The 19,098-nt window shown below is 47.8% G+C and overlaps 1 protein-coding gene across 2 annotated transcripts in view; it reads left to right on the top strand.

The window, feature by feature from the left end:
• Positions 1 to 10,360: 10,360 nt before the first annotated feature.
• Positions 10,361 to 19,098, top strand: part of NT5E (5'-nucleotidase ecto) — a 69,352-nt gene continuing 60,614 nt past the window's right edge. Inside the window, exon 1 of one of the 2 annotated variants that reach the window (XM_074990950.1) lies at positions 10,361 to 11,168. In XM_074990950.1, coding sequence (XP_074847051.1) covers positions 10,812 to 11,168 — 357 coding nt within the window. In that variant the 5' untranslated portion in view covers positions 10,361 to 10,811. The remainder of the gene's footprint in view (positions 11,169 to 19,098) is intronic. The other variant, XM_074990949.1, reaches the window with a different exon arrangement.

Below are 19,098 nucleotides of genomic sequence, written 5' to 3'. Positions count from 1 at the left end.
GCACACACTTTTTCAAACAGAGCCCCAAACTGCTGGTATGTCCTTGGATCTGAAAATTGAGGAAATTCAAGTGAACAGTAATATCACACGGAAAAACGATCTGTAACACAGAGGGGACATCATTCATAAATTGCAGCACCCAGTGCTTTTTTCCTTGGAAAAAAAAGTGGCAGAACTCAAGCCCGAAACCGCCTCACCACCTGCCCCAAGGCTCAACCCCCTGCCCCCGGCTTAACTCCTCATCTTGGGGCCTTAGCTGCCCCCCATGGGGCCCAAGATGCCCCCACAGCAGCTTAACCAGCCCCTGGCAGCTTGACCACCCTCGCCCCCACAGTGGGGCCCAAGAATCCTCAGGCTTCACCTCCCCTGCTCCAGCCCCAGCCCCAGTCCCAGCCCCCCGCCATGAATGCCTTCCTCTCCCCCACAGCCAGGCACCTCCAGATCCCCTTCCAGCTCTAAATCAATGCCCTCCCCTAGAAACAGGCACCTCCCAGCCTATGAAACTCAATGCCCTCCCACTTCCCCAGAGCCACATACCTCCAGCCCCTGCCAGTCAAATGTTGTGCTTCAGTTTCCACCTCTGTGGCATTGGTTGAAAGATACTGACCTTTGCAAAGCCCAGTGAGATCTACTGATGAGAAGCATAGCATAAGAATACATGTTAGTGTTTGTGAATGGCATATCTTGACTGAAGCCTATGGAATGGCACCAGTTCACACCAGTTGAGGATTGGGCTAATTATTCCTATAATTCCATTGTCTCTGCTTTCAAGTGCCTGCTCTCAGGACCACCAGTGGCCCTACATGCCCTGAAATGTCTTCTTCCCCACCCAAGTAACTAGCAATAGAATTAACACAATGCAGGCTGCTTTGCTTCCGATGGCATGCAGGACAAAGCTCAGAGCGTTCTGAAGACTCTCTCTCTCTCCCTCTCATTCTCACATGCGTGCGTGCGTGCACACGCCCACACACACACACATTCTCACTCACACATGGTGACAAGTGGGCCAGTCATGCAGAGGGAAAGAGAAATGAAGGGGTTATAGAGCCCTGAGGACTCGGCTGGGAGAACTGGAGACAAGAGACAATGCTGCCAGCTCTGCGGCAGACCAAAACAACCAAATTTAGCAATGGTTGTTACACTGGATTGTGGCTGAATTGGGCTATACAGCAGTTCTCACAATCAATGTGGATGCACCAAATCTTAGCCTCTCCCAGACTAAGGTGGCAGCTCCAGCTGTGTGTGATGGGAATGCTCCAGCCACGTGTAGCTTTCTACCACTTGCAAAAAGCTCCTCCACCATTTCCAATGTGCACCCTTTCATGAGCTCAGCAAGCAGGAAAGACATTTTTATTTTTAGTGAGTAACCAGAACAACGAAGAGGACTGTCAAAACAATATAGACATTTATCCAGATCCACTGGTCATACATCATCAACAACCAAGACCTGTGGCAAATGACTCACCAACTTCCTGCTGAAGAAGATATAAGGAAGAGAAGATGGTGATGGATTGGACATACCTTCAGAAAACCAACCACCAACATCACAAGGCCAGCCTTAGGTTGGAACCCACATGGAAAAAGGGAAAGAGGGCGCCCAAGAAACACCTGGCGTAGAAACCTAAAGGCAGACACTAAAAAGAAGGGATACACCTGATCAGAACCAGAAAAGATCACCCAGGACAGGGGATGCTGGTCAGTGGCCTATGCTCCAAGATGTAGGAGTGGAAGATGCTTATTACTACCACGTTATCCAAAGAAAAGCACCTATTGCTATTTTTTCCTGCTCAGTCACTGATGTTATAATAACATTTGGGAGTATTATATGATATTTGAAGAAAGGCTTCTGATTTTCAATTTTGTCAGATCTTGCAACTGCCAGGAGACTAGGCTGTGTTGAAATTATTGTGCTTTGATTCAAAGTTGTATCTCATGTTGATGACTTCACAGGTGAATATGGAAGTTTAGCATATTAAATATGACAGGTTTGCATTTAAATAAGGTGACATGATGAGGGGTCCAGGTTGGGTAAAAAGCTCAGTTTTCACCATTGACTTTGAGACATGTAAGCCTACTTGAATTTATTTTTTGCTCTGTTTCCATCCCTAAGGAAAAATGGGGTCAGGGCTGGCCTTAGGGAAAATAGTGCCCTGAGAGATTTGGGTCCCCTTTCTTTGAGTTCAACTTCCAGAGGTGGATATCAGGGTTGATTGCCCCTGTGACAGTAGGGCTCAGGGGGCTGAATAATTTAATAAACATTTTTATGATCAATTGGTGGGCCTCAAAGGAATCTTTGGCTGGACACATGTGGTCCATTGGTCACCTATTGAGTATACCTGGTTTAGGCGTTCAGCCCCTCTTTCATATATACATATATTTAAGTGACCTTTAAAGACTGTTGGAGAATTTCTTTCTTTATGGCAACTGGAACCAACCTTGGTAACTGGCGCCTCCTTTTCAAGGACTTTTCTATCTTATCTATTACCTTTCAGGTACAGTTTTTCCAATTAGGCCACATTATTTCAAGGCCTTCCCACAGGATTAACAGGACTTGCACTTCACACAAATTGCAAAGCACATTTGCTTTAGCCAAGCTAATGCAATTTTCTTCCACATATATCTAAATGCACACTGTAAATGACACTGTATTTCTCTTGGGAGACAAACTCTAACCTATATACACATAGCCAGCAAATGGACGGTGTCATCTGTCACTCAATTAATGTATTCAATGCATATTTCCCATTATATGTACTCTGTGTACAGCAAAGAGATAAGGAACCGTTAGTAAATGTTTCTACCATGCTTTCATTTGTTATTATTGGACTTCTGGTTACTGGCTCACCACTTTAGCGAAATTGTTGAGCCACTAATCCATGGACAGATTGTGAGTGGCCCTTGTGCAACAATGAATAAGGATCACTCACACTTATAGTTTCTGCTCTTGGGTGAAAATAGGGATTGGTCAAGTCATGCCCTCCAGAAGTACATGCTGTCTTAGTGGGGACAGGAACAGATTTGGGACATTACAAAACGCAAGCTTTGCAATCCCCGTTTTCTGACTTACCCGGGGAGGTACTTTGCCTCCTGAAAATACAATCCTTCAGTAAACTCACGTGGGGCAATGCAATTATACACGGGTTTGCGCAGAGGGCCACTGGCTTTGTAACACCATTCCACTGAAACACTTTCAAAAACAAAACAAAACAAAAATGCAGCATCTATTTCTGTGACTTCCTGTAGAAAGCGGGTAGGAAAAGGATCACATGATATTCTCATGCTCTACTCTCGAGTGCCTCAGAGGTAACCACGGCCATTTCCCTTATGCCTGCAATTGTGCAGCTGTCTCGACTCCCATCTTTCTACAGTGAGAACAAGCTATCCAGTCTCTCTGCCACTGCTGTACTCACAGTAAATTATAAAAGGTATAAAATAAACACATACATAAGTGATCCATCTGACCTGCAAAACAGCACAGAATCTAGCATCACGTCCCACAATACTTGACTGAATGAGTTGCAATATAAAAAGCTGTAGCACTTCCCTGGGCAGACACAGCAAAAATAATTCATTACTATGGGCCCAGCTGCAGCTCCACTTGCAAGTGGAAGTTGGGCCGGAAGAAAGTTCTAGAGGGAAATGTGTAATACTCCTCTAAACTGTATGGGCTGGACCCTGCGCTGGCTGGGAGAGGAGCCTAATTGGGGGCAGGGCTGGGCCCTGAGCTGGCCAGGAGAGAGGTGGGGATGGCACAGTGTGGGGGAGGGAGGTGCTGGGGGGAACTAGGCCAGGCCCAGTGCTTGCTGGGGAAGGTCCTGGTACAGTGAAAGTAGGGCTGCATTGGGGGGCTGGGCTGGGCCCACTGTTGGCCAGGGGAGGGATCCTTTGTGGTAGGTTGGGCTGGACTGGGCTCCATGCTGGCTGGGGGCAGGGCTGGGCCCCACGCTGCCCAGGACAGGGGCTGGGACTAACACAGGCCTGGAAGGTGGGGAAACATGGTAGAACCTTGTCCAGACAGACAGACGGACGGACACAGCAAAAATAATATATATGATAAAAACATTGCAAAACTCCCCTTGTTCTCTTGTCTCCTTAACCGGTTCCACATATTAGTTAAATGAAGATTAATTAACTTTCTCCAGAGGTTTCCAGTTAACTTTTTAATATTCTAATTTACACAAAGTAAAACGTGACTGATGTTTGCAGCCATATGTGGAAGACGGACTGAAGAAAGTCTCACCGTTCACATGATTCAAGTGTGAGCACTCGCACGTCAGTCTGTAAGAGGAGCTCTTGCCCCATCTTATGGAGATTAAGAAGAAAACACTTCAGATTTCAGAATCTCCTATCACCCAAATGACTGTGCGCTGCATTCTCTTCCAGGGGTGCACACAGTGGGGATCAGACCCCCGGAGGGGGAGGCGAAATTTCATAACGGGGGGCACAGCATGATTGACTGCTGGGTTTCAGGCTTATCCAGGTCACTAAAATTGTTGAAATACGTTACTGTTTTTATGTACGCGTATTCACATGTATATACCAGTTACCAATGTTTTTACATTCTACACACTTATTGTCTTAGAGAGCTGAAAGGATTGTTTTGTTTTGGTTTTTTTTCACGTGAACATAACCGAAATTTCAGTTGAGTTGGCTTATTTTAGATGCGGGGCAGTGGGAGGGCTCTAACTGCAGAGACAAAAAGTGGGGCTCAATATTAAAAGTTTGCTCACCCTGATCTATTCTATTTATTCCTGGGTCTTCCATCATCATACTATAATACCCTGGTATCACAGCAACTGCATGGCAGGTCATGGTCAACAAGTTTTTATTTATGATTTGATAACACAATTTCTTTGTTTCACAACAGAAAGAAAGAGGAAAGGAAATGGAGTTAGCTGAGTTAACCACTCTGTACCAAAATGAGGCCACTCTGCCTCACTACACTGTGGTAGATTGTTTCATCCTTGCTCAGGTGACATCTAGTGGGATTTCCTAGCTGGGCTGGGAGGAAGGCAGGAAAGAAGCCCCAAGGGGGAGAGAGGGACATAGGGTTAGGTGAGCACAATTCCAGGGAGGACTCAAGGGCCAGAGACCTCTGTTCACCTCAGGTCCTTGGGGGCATGTGGGTGCTATAAATAGCTTGTCGCACAGGGGAGGTTGTGAAAACAGTAGAGGGACTTTCAAATAAAAGGCTACAGGGAAGGAACAACCACTGAAGTCCATGCTGTTTCTGTAGGGAAACAGTGAGAGAGGAACACATCTCTGGCCAGGTGTTGTGGCCTTGCCCTGGCCCAGAAACAGGGGAGTCCTACCTCAAGTCTTGGTGGGCTCTGCCCCCAAGTGATTGACACACAAAATAGCATGTGCCAGAGGCGGGGCATGGAGCTCGTTAAAAGGGAAGCTTCTGAGCAGATCGGGCGGGCCAGGCCTGGCCCCTAAGGGCAGTAGGAGCAACCCCGGAGGAACATCCCGACCTGCTGCTTGCCCACTACCTGGAGTAACTGGGAGTGTCTGGGCCTCCAGGCCTGATGCTGACCTGCTATCCGGAGGGTCCACATCCACCAGAGCCCCCTGACCTGCTGCTGGCCTGCTACCCAGAGGGCTGGATCTACCAGAGTCCCCTGACCTGCTGCGGGCCTGCTACCAGGAAAGCCAGAACCGCCCAAGTTTCCAGATCTGTGCCCCCATTTCCTACCCAGAAGATGTCAACCTGCCTGACCTCCCTGATGACCCTGAATGGACCCCAGTGCCAATGGAGGTGGAGGTAGGAAGTAGCCTCGGAGCAGCCCCACCCAAGCTGATGTCAGTGTGTTGCAGCCTGGATCCCCACTGAACAACAGCTAGTGACAGCTGCTGTTAGGGACACAGGTCTGGGTTCTTCATCATTGACTCGTACTGTTATCAGCCAGTTACCTTGGTAGAGGACTTTCCTGCAGTCAAAGCACTGGTGTGGGGGGGGCACCATCGCCTGGGGCCACCTGCTGGGGCCTGACTACTCTGGCCTTGAGAAGAAAGGGGGGGACCCAGACTAAACCCCAAAGCCTCCAGTGAGAGCCAGCCCAACCCCAACCAGAGTTTTTGCCTGAGACATCCATGGCCCCCGGCTTAACAAGGGCAGTGTCCCCTGAACAAGGTATTAAGGGAACTAACCCAAGCCCACCATGGGGCCCAGCAGGAATACCTACATTGGCTGGTCACCCAGACCTTGGTCTCTGTTTTACACATTGAAAATATGGGTACCTACAGCGTGATTGCATAGAGATGGACTTGGCTGCCTATGGGCAGGAGAGGCCACCATAGGTTCCCACAATCACAGTCCCTGAAATCGTTGGGGACAACCCAACGTTAGCTTTAGTTGACTCAGGGTGCCTGGGCGAGGCCTGTTTCTTTACCATGCCTGACCTCTACAAAGTCCTAGGAGTACCCAGGCCTCTGGGGACTGCCACTTGCCTGCTAACCAGAGGACCTAGGAATGCCCGGGCCTCTGGGACTGCTGCTTGCCTGCCACCTGGAGGACCTGGATCCACCTGAGCCCCCTGACCTGCGGCATGCAGGCCTGCAATCAGGAAGGCCTAGAATTGGCCAAGTCTCTGGACCTGCCACCCATTTGCTACCCGAAGGAAGTGGACCTGCCTGACGACCCCAAATGGACCCTGACGCCAAAGAAGGTGGAGGTAGGAAGTTGCCCCTCCCCCTCCCCACAGAGTGGCAGCCTTCCCTCTCTCCAGACCTACCCTAAACTGTGGTCTGCTCAGCCCTGCTATAAGCAGCTGAGCCCTGTATTAACTGAGGCCATGCCCTGAACCAGGGCTGGCTCCTTCCTTACTGTTTTGTTGCTCAGCCCAGGTGAAAGAGCTGAGCCCTGCAGTGACTGCTGCCACATCCTGAACCAGGGCGGCTCATGGGATTGTCCGTCTGCTCAGCCCTGCTAAAGGGGATCTGAGCCCGGCACAAACTGTTGCCAAGCCTGAACCAGGGCAGCACACTGACTGTAGCAAGGTATTGTGGCCTTGCCCTGTCCCAGAGGGAGTGAACCCTCTACAACATCCCATGATAATTAAGATGTTCCACTATTTGTAAAACACTTAAAAAAGACTGGCACCTTGATTCCCACCAGAGTGCTGTAGCACTGGGCGATCAAGTCATACTCACATTCTCTCCGACCCAAGGAATGTTTCATACAAAACAGAACACAAAAAAGTTATCATTTTCTATTAAAAGAGAGCAAAATGCAGTAATTTTGTGTCAAATGAGCCTCAGTCCAGAAGACAGGACAGGGTCTAGGAAGGAAAAAGAAAATGAGGAACAGCAGAGCCTTGCCATTTAGATAAATCTCTGCGTATCCATGATTGAGAATCCATGGCACTCATATTCAGTAGCACAGGAAATATCACCTGCTTTGAACTTTTCTAAAACAACCAGAGAAAACACATGACCAGCAGTAGCAGCAACCCACACTATGGAATTGACCAGAGCTGCCAAAGAAAAAACAACTAGAGTGGCACACCATAATTACAGATTCTAAAAATGGCAATGAAGGGGGTGGGATACATAGACTAGAAATAAAGTGAAAGAGGCAGAAAAGAAAGAAGTGAAGATAGACTGAAAAAGGAATATCAAAAGTAATTAACATCTGAAAAATGTCAGCATTTAATTTTGAGCATGTGCACTTGAAACACTTCTCAGGATGAAACTAACAACTTTTTTTACTTAGCTACACGTACATACAAAGCAAAAATGATAATATGGCTTGGTGTGCAATTTAGATTTACGTAAGGTGGCCTTAATTTCTTTACTGTTTTACACAGGTCTGATACTTCCTTATTTTGAACATAAACACTTTACCAAAAATAAGCGACAACAAAGTACATATGATTCCTTGTTTGACGTCGTTCACTTTTCTGGTAAACAGCTAAATTTAACTTGTAGTACAGGCTGAACCTCTCTAATCTGGAACTCATCCATAGTCCAGCATGATTTTAGTTAGCTGGATGACCACTTATCACAGGTGTGGCCAAGTTTCCCGTAAAGTTGGTTTCCAGCCATCATACTGGCTCTCATTCCTCTGTGCTGTTGTTTAGCTGTAATTTACCACTAAATATCCTCTAAGAGCCCATTAAGCAGTGGAAGTGTTGGTAATGCTGCTAGACAATATTGACCTCTTGGCAATCTGGCAAATTCTCTCATCCAGCACCAGTCAGGTCCCTCAGGTGCTGGATTACAGAGGTTCAACCTTCATTTATGTACTTCAATCTTTTGTAATGGCCTTCCTGCCGTGAATTTGGTGTATGTCATACAATAAAGATGTTCTTGAAATTAATTTATTATGACAATCCAAGTTAATTACTTTCTACTAGTAATTAAAGGTACATGCTGTTGCTTAGGTGTAATTTATGAAGTTGTGTGTGTGGTTTAAAAAAAAAGATCATGAATTGCAGTAGTGATTAAACCTGGTGATATTCTTAACAAAAAGAGTCAACAGCCATGTTTGCAGATATTTCTATCATTTCACACCAAATCAACGGACATTCTAGATTTCAGAGTGACACACAGGTATCAGCCCTGGAACCTTATTATATAACTGATTCTTAATTAATTACTATTAACAAAATAATAGTGTGGCTTGGGGGGAGGAAGAGGAGGACGGAGTTAGATAGGGGCCTGGGGGTGCCTGGCTTTGTAGGAGGGCAGGGGAGGGGATCAAGTGGGCAGCTTGCGGGGCTTTGGTGGCTGGCCAGCTTGTGGGACTTGTGGAACTCAGGCAGCTAGCCCTGGCAGAGCAGGGCTCGGGTGGCTGGCCCCAGCAGCGTGGGGCTTGGGAGGGTGGTTCAGGTGGCTGGCCAAGGGCAGCTGGTCCCAGCAGCAGGGCTTGGGTGGCCGGTGGGCAGGTGGCCAGCTGGCTCCAGCGGCTGGCTGGCCCCAGTAGCATGGGGCTTGAGCAGGCAGCTCTGGCCATGTAGGTAGCTCTTGGAGGCTGGCATGGGGCTCAGGCAGCTGGCCAACTAGGGCTGCACCAGGCAACCACATGAAGCCAAGAAAAATTATTTGTGCTTATTTTTTAATAAATAACTTTTATATGAAGCTTTTGTGTTTATTTTAAATTACGAATTGACTTTTTTGTTAAAAGGGGGTTGAATGATGGTAAAGAAGAGGTGGGGGATGTGAGGGTGTCTCAAAAATCAAACGGGAGAAAGATGTCAAAAAGTTTGGGAACCGCGGGGCTAGAGGAAAAAGAGTCACCCCAACATCTGAGAAGCAGATGAAATCAAATTGGCCTTTCATGCTGTTCTGGTAGTTACAATTCATTTCACTTTATAGGTCGATTCTCTGCTGGCTGTAGAAATCTCCATCATCCACATTCCAACTTAGATACTTTAGTCAATGTTCAAAAAAAATGCAAAGGATCAAACAGCACAGAATAGGAAACTTCATTCCTCCTTCCACCTCCAGCTTACTGGAAGAAAAAAAAAAACGTAAACCGAACTGAGTTTACATTCTGTCTCATCAAATTCAGATGCCAAGCTGACAAGGAAGTGATGTCATCTCAACAAGAAAAAAGAGAAATTTGTACAGCCTCATCCAAACCACACCCATCAACTACAAGGAATTTTTCTAATTTTCATCCCAGTTTCACTTGCAACTTAAAACTATCCTCTAAAGTTATTTATCTTTTCAAACTGTGGTCTTCCACCTCAGTACACAGACTCAAACTTCAGCTTCAGCCTGCGCTGCTGGCAAATCTAACATTGCCACAGAATTGAAATGTCCTGTTTTAAAATCAGTATGTGAAATATACTGAAACTTCAATAAGATCACTCAAGCTATAATTAAGGAGATCACTTATTGGTGACACTCGAACAGGCTGCTTAATTGTAGGAGATTATGAAGTGGACAAACTTGCCCTATGCCACATTAAATCAACTTAACGAGAAATACAAGCACAGCAGTCGGCTCTGGTCTGGCTATGGTCTGAAGAAGTGGGTCTGTCCCATGAAAGCTCACCTAATAAATTATTTTGCTGGTCTTTAAAGTGCTACTTGACTGCTTTTTGTTTTGATAGCAGTCATTCAGTGTTTCATGTCGATGCTATATGCTCCTTCTGTACCTCTTCCCCGAGACTGAATGCTTCCAGTGACTTATCTGTGTGAGACACGGTGGGGCTCTCTATCCAGGCTGAGCTATCAGTCCAGAGCAGGACTCCCATCTGGAACCTCCCTCCTTAGCTCCAAAGCCCAACAGGGCTCACAACTGGAGCTTCCCTCACCGCAGGGACAGACCATGGGGTGGGGAGACACCTATGGACTCCTGTGCTCTGAAGACCCACCAAGGCGCCGAGTGAGAACTGGCTGGCTGCTGGCGGGTCCTGCCTCCCTCCGCCGCCGTGCCTGGGTTTTCTTTCCATGAGCGACGGAGCCAAGTCCGATGCCACTCCTGGAATCCTCTCGCCCACGTGCTGACAAGTTCAACGCGCCTGCGGCATCCTGGAGAGAAGGCGGGGGGGCTGATCAAGCTCTTGGAAATAGCCAGCGGGTCTCCAGCTCGAACCTCGGCCGCGTGGAGAACATCCTGCTGTCCGGCCTCGGTACCGTCACCCAGCCCGGTGGGCGGCGGCGGCTGCAGGGCACCCGCACGTCCCAGCCGCGCGCGGAAAGAGCCCCAGGGTGCACCCTTCTCTCCGGGCCGGGACGCCTGGGAGCTCGGGGTATCTCACCCCGCTGGGAGGCGCCACTGCGCCCTCCTACTGCCCCGGCCCCTCCCACCGCCCGGCCCGGCCCGGCCCGGCCCGGCCCGGCGGGGCGCTGCTGGCTGACATGGGGAGGCTGCGCGGGGCGCCGGCCCCCTGGCTGTGGCTGGCCGCGCTGCTGTGGCTGGCGCACGCCGCCCAGGCCGCCTTCCAGCTCACGCTGCTCCACACCAACGACGTCCACGCCCGAGTGGAGCAGACCAGCCGCGACTCCGGCAAGTGCCGCAGCAGCGCCGACGGCCGCGCCCCGGACTGCTACGGCGGCGTGGCGCGGAGACACGCGGCGGTGCGGGAGATCCGGGCCACCCACCCCCACGTGCTGCTCCTGGACGCCGGCGACCAGTACCAGGGCACGGTGTGGTTCAGCTACTTCAAAGGGCGGGAAGTGGCGCGCTTCATGAACCTGCTGGGCTACGACGCTATGGTAAGGGACTGAGCAGCGGCCGCCTCCCGCTCCGCGGCCTCGGGCTCGGGCTCGGGCGGGCGGTGGGGCCGGGGGGCCTGGGGAGGGCTGACGCGGCGCACGGGGAAGCAGCGCGCAGCTGCGGGAAGGTGAGGCCCCGCCGAGTGTTTTGATATTACCCCGCTAAGGCTCCCCCTGCAGGCTGCTGGGTCTTACTTACCCGGGCTGAGGGATCGAGCCCCCGCGCCCCCTAACGTGGGGCCCCTGAAGGGCAGCCTGGGGGCAGCGCTGGCAGCGGACCCTGGCAGCGGGGAGGGCTGTGAACTTGCAGCCTGGAGCTGAAAACTTGGCCCCAGAGTAGGACGACCACTTTGGCCTATGGCAAATGCGGGACACCGGCCTCCAAGGCGGAGGGGGCGGGGGGGGCTGCTGTCCTGTGCGCCAGGGGAGGAACCAGGGAGTGGGGCTCCACATCCTCCTGGGGGGCAGGGAATGCAGCAGCTGCCTGCGGCAGGGGACCCTGGCAGTAGGGGCTGCTGTGCCAGGAAATGGGGCAGCCACACCATGGTGGAGCTCACCGGCAGTGGGGGGGCGGGGCTGTCCTTATGGAGTGGCAGGGAGCGGGGCAGCAGCTCAGTGGAGGCACTCCCTGGCAGATGGGGCTTCCCCGAGACACAGGGTGTGGGTTAACAGGAGCCGAGCAAAATACAGGACAGTTGGCCCATTTTCCTTTAAAAAGTCAGGACATCTGTGAGCCAGCTTAAATAAGGGGCCATCCCCGGAAAAACAGCTGGTCACCCTGTGGCTGAGTGCCAGCCAGACCAGATGGGAGAGATGAGACTACAGTAATACTTCAAAACCAACAAGAGGTCCTGTGTGGTTGTTTTTGAAGCGCCCTGTCTCTGAACACATTGCTGGAGTCCTTTCAAACGTTTGCAAGGGAACACTGACTTAATATAGCTGTGAAACTTATGTGGAAGAAAAATACTGCTTTCAAGCATCTTAATTCCAATAAAACAAGCGCAGAAATAGCTTCCTTATGGAGTCAAATCCCTTTTAACATTTTTCTTTTGGTTTTTAAGTAGTTTACCTTTGACACAGTAGTATGCTGTATTTGCTTTTTTTGTGTTTGCTGCTACCTGATCCAGTATTTCCCTTTCCAAATGAATTGTGCTGTTGACCTTCGTAACTTGGAGGTTCTACTGTGTTTTGTATTGGACGTACTTCTCTGAGCGAGGGAGACCAGCTTTTGAGCTGCACTTAAACTCTTCTTTGGACACCTGTTATATTATGAGATCAGTGTGATTCCAACACCACTGCAGATTGGGGTGCTCTGTTGGGCGTTTCCTGCATATGGAAAGGCATGATATGCTGCCCTGCTGCTGTGAACTAGCAAACCTTTTTCCTGAGGACAGATATATTTTTATGAATTTTCTCCTGGCATCAGGACCAGTTTCTTGGATGTTCCAGGAAAATCTTAGAATATTTGCAAATCTGCATTTAGAAATTGAGCAGTGCTTTGTCTCCAAACGGTAGTACTGATTTTAAAATTACATCTATCTTCACAGTGGCTGCTTTTATGGGACCATGGAACAGTGCTGATGCAAGGCATTAGCCTCTTTCTGTGACTTCTTAAATTTATCTCATATGACACATGAATTCTGATTAAAGGTTCTGATCCCAATTTATTATGGTTTATTGTTTTGTGACATTTTAAATAACCATATTGTTAAATCCGTAGGATAACATGCTCTTGAATTTCTGGATTTATTTGATTAAGACATTTTTTTTTCAATGGTGGAAAGCCCCAATGGAGAGGGTTTCTGGAAGAAACTGAGTAAAGCACATGCTTGCAATGTAACCCTTCTGCCAGGTGGAACGTGCAGCAATCAGGGCCAGTTTCAATAATATCCTGTTAAATCATAACTGAGATGAAGAGAGTTTAATAGAAAGATAGAAAAATTAAATAAAAACTGAAGAATCAGCTGGATAGGACAGAAGGAGTCGGGGGAAAGAGAAAGAAAAATAGTTTCTGCAAGTGTTCATTATGTTAAGTGGGCTGCCTGGGATCACTACGAATATCAAAGTTGGGGAAACTGTCCTTTTCATGCATAAAGTAATTGATATCTTTGAGTCTGAGGTGACAAGTATCAAACTTGAGAAGGAACTCCAATTCACATCTCTCTCTTTGTCATCTGATGTTAAAGTCTCTTTGTTTTAGTTTACAATAGGGCCTCAACATTCGCAAGGGTTCTGTGTTCAGAACCCTCGCCAATGTTGATTTTTCACAAATATGGGGAGTGCCCAGGGCCCCAGGGGAAGCGGTGGCTGCTGGTGCTCCTGTCCAGGGCCCCAGGGGAAGCAGCCGCTCATCCACTCTTGAATAATTGAATTTGCAAATATGAAGTTTGCAAATCATGAGACCCTACTGTACACGCTTTCAAACTTTGAATGTTATGGCCTGCTAGATTGAAGAGTTCACTGACAGGTTTATGTGTGTTCAGATTCCTAATGCATTCATTCTTTGGCAAAGTGGTTGTCCAGTTTGTCCAATATACACAGCAGAGGGGCATTGCTGGCACATGATGGCATATATCATGCTGGTGGAAGTGCAGGAATATGAGCTTTTGATTATGTACTTGATGTGGTTAGGTCCTGTGATGGTGTCTCCGGTGTAAATGTGGACAGAGTTGCCAACGGGGTTTGTTGCAAGGAAAAGTTCCAGAATTATTTCTGTGATGTTGCATACAGTGTGACATGTGGTTGCTAGTGAGAATTTTCCTGTCAGCCTCTTAGTGACTTTCAGCTCTTTGCAGGTTGGGCACTGCTGTCCAACCAAAAGTGATTTCAGTTATTGAGCATTCCTGTTGTTTTAGAGGCTCTCACTGAAGCTGTATCTGTGAACAGTGGGGAGGGACAGGTTAAACCAGACCGGGGACTATGCTATGAATTTAGGTTGAACTTAGGCATGTTAGGCAGACTTTGTCAATGAGTCACCACCATAAAGCCCATTCTGTTGACTTTAGGGGTCTATTAAAGTTGATTTCTACATTCCCACCCTACAGGAGGAGTAATGGTAAATTTGACCTTGGTCAACTTTGAGGTAGTGCAGATACAACACTGTGAAAGTAAATGTTCTCGGAGTCCAGGAAGTGTCCCACAATGCCTCAATGTGATTGCTTGGGCTGGCACTTTCAAGTCTGCTGCTCTCTAGGTGCACAGGAAAAGGCCCAGGAAAATTTCAACTTAATTTCCTGTTTGGCCAGCATAGGGAGCGCAGCAGCACGCCTCAGCAGTCTGCCTGACCAGGAATGCCCAGGATCGCAAACGAGCTCCAGAATGGAGTGTGCAGGAAACCTTGGATCAGATTGCTGTGTGGGGAGAGGAACCTGTGCTAGCAGAACTACGAAGCAGCAGAAGGAACACTGATATTTATGTCAAAATGGCACCAGGCACAGTGGAGAAAGGGTACGCCAGGGACACCAAGGAGTGCCACGTGAAAATAAAGGAGTTCAGGCAGGTATACCAGAAGATGAAGGATGCAAATGAGCTGTCTGGGTCAGCACTGCAAACACGAAACTTCTATGTGCAACTACATGGGATTTCTAAGCTCCTCTAGCCATTTGGCTTTCACAGATCTGAAGGCCAAAAAAACCCCAAAACCTCCCACCACCCCAAAAAAACTAATCAAAGTGAAATGTTTAATGAGCAAATGCAATCAGCCAGCATGGACAGGGCACCATTAAGTGCATGGAGGAAAACGATGGTTCATGAGATACGAATAGAGCATGAGGAGAAGAGAGTATGAAGGGAACGTGAAGCCAAGACGCAGGAGGCCTTGAGGCTTGTGGGACAGCAATAGAGTTGCTGAAGGGCCTGGTAAAGGCACAGCAGATGCATATGGACGTACTGCAGCATAATGCGCAAGGTGTATATAGTGCTTGCCACAGCAGTTAGAAGCCGAACGGGGTCCATGTTTGCCCTTCTAGGGCATCTCCATGGATGGCCAGGGTAAAAAGGGCATAAAAACAACGTTTACTGTTTTCAAGTGGGGAGATGTGGCAGAGGAAGGACATAAGTGCCCTGGGGGAGAGTGACAACTTGTAACCAGAACCATCAATTGCATTTCTTTTGTCCCATCAGGCACTGAACCTAACCCAGAAGGTAAAGGGGTGGCAGGAATTGTGGGATAGCTTCAGTGCATTACTGTTAGAGACGAAGGAACTCACCCCACTGGGGGATCACTCCATCGAACTCATGCACCCAGTAAGGACATGCCCCTTTGACTTTACAAAATTGGGTGCAAAAAATTGTCTTTAATAAATTCAGTCTAATTCATTTGTGTGGGCATGGTTCTACAAAAGGCCTCCACCTCCTACCTAGGACACCAGTTACTCTCACAAGTGTCTGGCATTCAAGACCATGGGTTGATGAGGTCCTTTCATCTGTGCACAACCCCCTTATTTGGAACAGGTTAAGCACAGTTCTGCTTCCTTTTAATCATACCAGGAAGATAATATTGATCACGTTTTGCTATCCCTGCGTTCAGTAATAAAGTGATTTCTAAACCCATGCTAGCCAAAGTTGTTCACTTTGAGCATCACAGCTCTAAGGCTGTAGCCACACTTGGCCAAAACTTTGAAATGGCCATGCAAATGGCCATTTTGAAGATTACTAATGAAGCACTGAATTGAATATTCATTGCCTCATGAGCATTAGGACACTTCTGGCCGCAGCACTTTAAAAGTACCACTTTCGAACCCTCGTGGCTTGGCGTGGCTCCACGGGGGGTCCTTTTCGAAAGGACCCCACACATTTCGAAATCCTCTTATTCCCCTATTTTTTTAGGGTTCTTTCAAAGATGGGGTTTACTTTCAAAACAGCTGCGTCTACACTGCTTTTCTTATTTCGCACGAATATGCAAATGAAGTGCCAGTTATGTAAATCTGCACCTCATTTGCATACCTCTTTTGAAAGAAGAATGTTAGTGTAGACACAGCCTAAGAGAAGGACAGGTGGAGTGGATTTATAGTTCTCACCTAAGTTTCTGCCTCTGGGCGTGTGCACTGATTCCTGATTGGATGCCTATCTCCTGCCTCAGCCACAGAGCAGTTTACAAATCGGGGGGGGAAAATAGGCATTTGTCTGTCCAATTCAAGTATGAGGCCTAATCGAGAGCCATGCTCAGAGGCCACCTACTGGAGTGAGTCCTGTTCATAATCTGGTTGCTGCCAGATGAGGTGGTGATACCCATCTTACTACTTTCCAACTCACCTGGGATGTGGAATACTCTCATTCAATTTCCCATTCTGCTTGTTGGGAAGAAAGGGTTTGAACAGGGGTCTTCCACTTCACCTCTCAGGAGTGTGTTCTAATCACTCAGTTGTTCAGAAGGGAACTCCCTCTGTCTTTCTTGTTGAGGCTGTTCCACTTTTGATAAATGACAAATGGTTAGCGTAGGAGAATTTCTGTCCTATCACAGGGGTGCTCTAAACCGAGGGTTACTGTTAGAGTACAGTAGTTCACGTACCAGAAGGGTCTACTTTAAGGATTCTGTTCCTGGGACTTTGCCAGTTTTCTAGGTTTCAGACTGTAAGCTCCTCATTGGAGAGGAAGAATAGAATTTTGCTGCAAAATATGCAAACTACAGACTGTCCTGGTAAGTCTCAAAAGCTATGGTTACAATGAGGTTTCTATTTCAGGATACATTTTGTATCTTGAAATAGAAACCCCACAGCCAAACACCACACTTGAAATAGCCCAGCTCCTTTGAGCATGCTGTTTTGTTCCCAGTACCTCTCATTGTGAGAGGGTTGTGGGGAGTTCAAAATAGGCACTTATTTCGAACACACGGCTCGGAGTTTGAAATAAGTTACCTCAAAATAATTTACGCAATTTGCACAATGCAAATTGTCTAAGTTATTTCGAGATAGAGCTACCGTGTAGCCCTAGCCAAAGCGAGTTTGAGGAGACTATGGGACTACAGTATTTGCTTGTTTCCTGGACCTCATGGGGCTGTAGTGCCCTACAGTGGGTGGGACACCATTTCACAGAGATGGAGAAAGGTAAAGCCCCTGGGAATGTGTGTATGTGTGCGTTCATGTCTAGTTATATTTTGCATTTGTACTTGTGATAAGAATAAAAAATTTGGGGAAAAACCACAAACCTGAAAAGTCTTATGAACTCATTAACAGATAATAGTCACAATTATTTCAAATATTGTAAGTAGAATATCATGTATTTGTGTATTAACAGAAATTTAGGCCATGTCCACACTTGCCAACTGACAGCTGCATAGCTATATTGCTGTAAGATCACTTGTGTAGCTTTTCCGCCCGTTCTGAAGAAGTAGGTTTGTCCCACGAAAGCTCATCACTTAATAAATAATATTGTTAGTCTTTAAGGTGCCACAGGACTGCTTTTCGTTAAGGCAGTGTGAGCAGGAGACAGAGAGAGAGAGAGAGAGAGAGAGTGTGTGTGTGTGCGCGCGCGCACGTGTGCCCCAGCTGATAGTTTGAGGATGACTCTTGGCCTAGTCAGAGTGTGAGGTTTGTAATGAGTCTGCATGATTTATGAAATCTAACTGTGAAGTGATTGGACTTCCTGTCTGCATAAGACTTACTGCTGAGACAGATCAACCAAACTTTACCCTAAATTTGTAGTATCCTGGCACAGCATGTCCTAGGATACAGAAGGACTCTCCAGCTAGGTGGAGGAGATGCATACATGGTTAGTACCCACTTCCCAGATTAACACTGAGGATACACCTATACTTACCGGAAGAGCAACACACCATGGTCCATCTTTCAGAGTTGGATTTTGTGCAGCTGGCATAGACCTCATTGGGCTCAGCTGTCGACCCCAGTACTCCATGCTATTGTGTGGCTTATGGGACGTTGGTGTGAGACTAAAGTGGCTTGGACTACATTAGGGAAGTAAGTTGATTCTGGTACATCGACTCCAGCTACACAAATGGCCATCTAGAATTGCGTATCTGAAATTGACCGTAATGCCTTGTGCAGACCTAGCCTGAGAGTGAAATCTCATTGAAGTCAGTGTGAGTTCTGCCTCTGCTTTAAGTGAGGCCATGATTTCAGCTTGGTTTTGGTACACTTTCTCTGTTTCACAGATGACAAGAGTTAGGGGATATTGTTCTTGTAAGAACAGGTGACCTAATGCAGATAACTGCTGGACACAGATGTGCGGCTGGACACGGACACAGTTCAGGGCAACTGCATCTGGACTCCCTCTCAGTCCTGCAAGGGCACCCATTCTTAGGCTGTATGCCCCCAGCTGTCACCTCTCTTGGGTGGAGATCTAGGTCTCTGTCTCCTGACCAAGGGCTTTTCCAGGTTGCATGGTTCCCTGTCTACACTATCAGTTCCCCAGAAAGTCACATTGCCTCAGCAGACTTGGCTTTGCCTTTCCCTCAGAGACATAACTGGCAACACCTGTAAGTTATCACACAGCCGCTTTGTAAGTAAGCACATTTATTCTTATGCTGAAAGCATTACAGAGAACACATACTAAAACAGTAATGGAAGATTAACAGAGATCATGCTGGCTCTAACAGGGGTACTGCCAGGTGATCGGTCTATAAGCCCCGCCAGCACCAGGGTCTTCTGTTTTCATCTTACATTTAGAACCAGAACTGACATGAATCTGTGAGTCAGTCCTTCATCGGGATCTTGTCCTCATGTAATAGATGATCAGCAGACAAAAGTCCCTCAGGATGAAGTTTCAAAAGGCTGAGTTCTTGCACAGCTGGGGAAGGGGATGTTTGCATACACCTTTCCTTATGTATTTCCTGGGAAAACCACTTCACTTTAAAAGCTCAGTTTTGTCTGAGACATTTGGTCTTTGAAGCTTATAACCCTTCCTGGGGAGGCATTATGCATGTTTCCCCTTTCCTGCTCATGGTGCCAGAGTTGCTGCATATAAGCCTGCAATA

The sequence above is a fragment of the Carettochelys insculpta genome, chromosome 3, assembly GCF_033958435.1.
Source record: "Carettochelys insculpta isolate YL-2023 chromosome 3, ASM3395843v1, whole genome shotgun sequence".
In the NCBI taxonomy this organism is placed as follows: Eukaryota; Metazoa; Chordata; order Testudines; family Carettochelyidae; genus Carettochelys; species Carettochelys insculpta.
The sequence above is the reverse complement of the archived record's forward strand: the minus strand, read 5'-3'. Positions and strand labels throughout refer to the sequence as shown.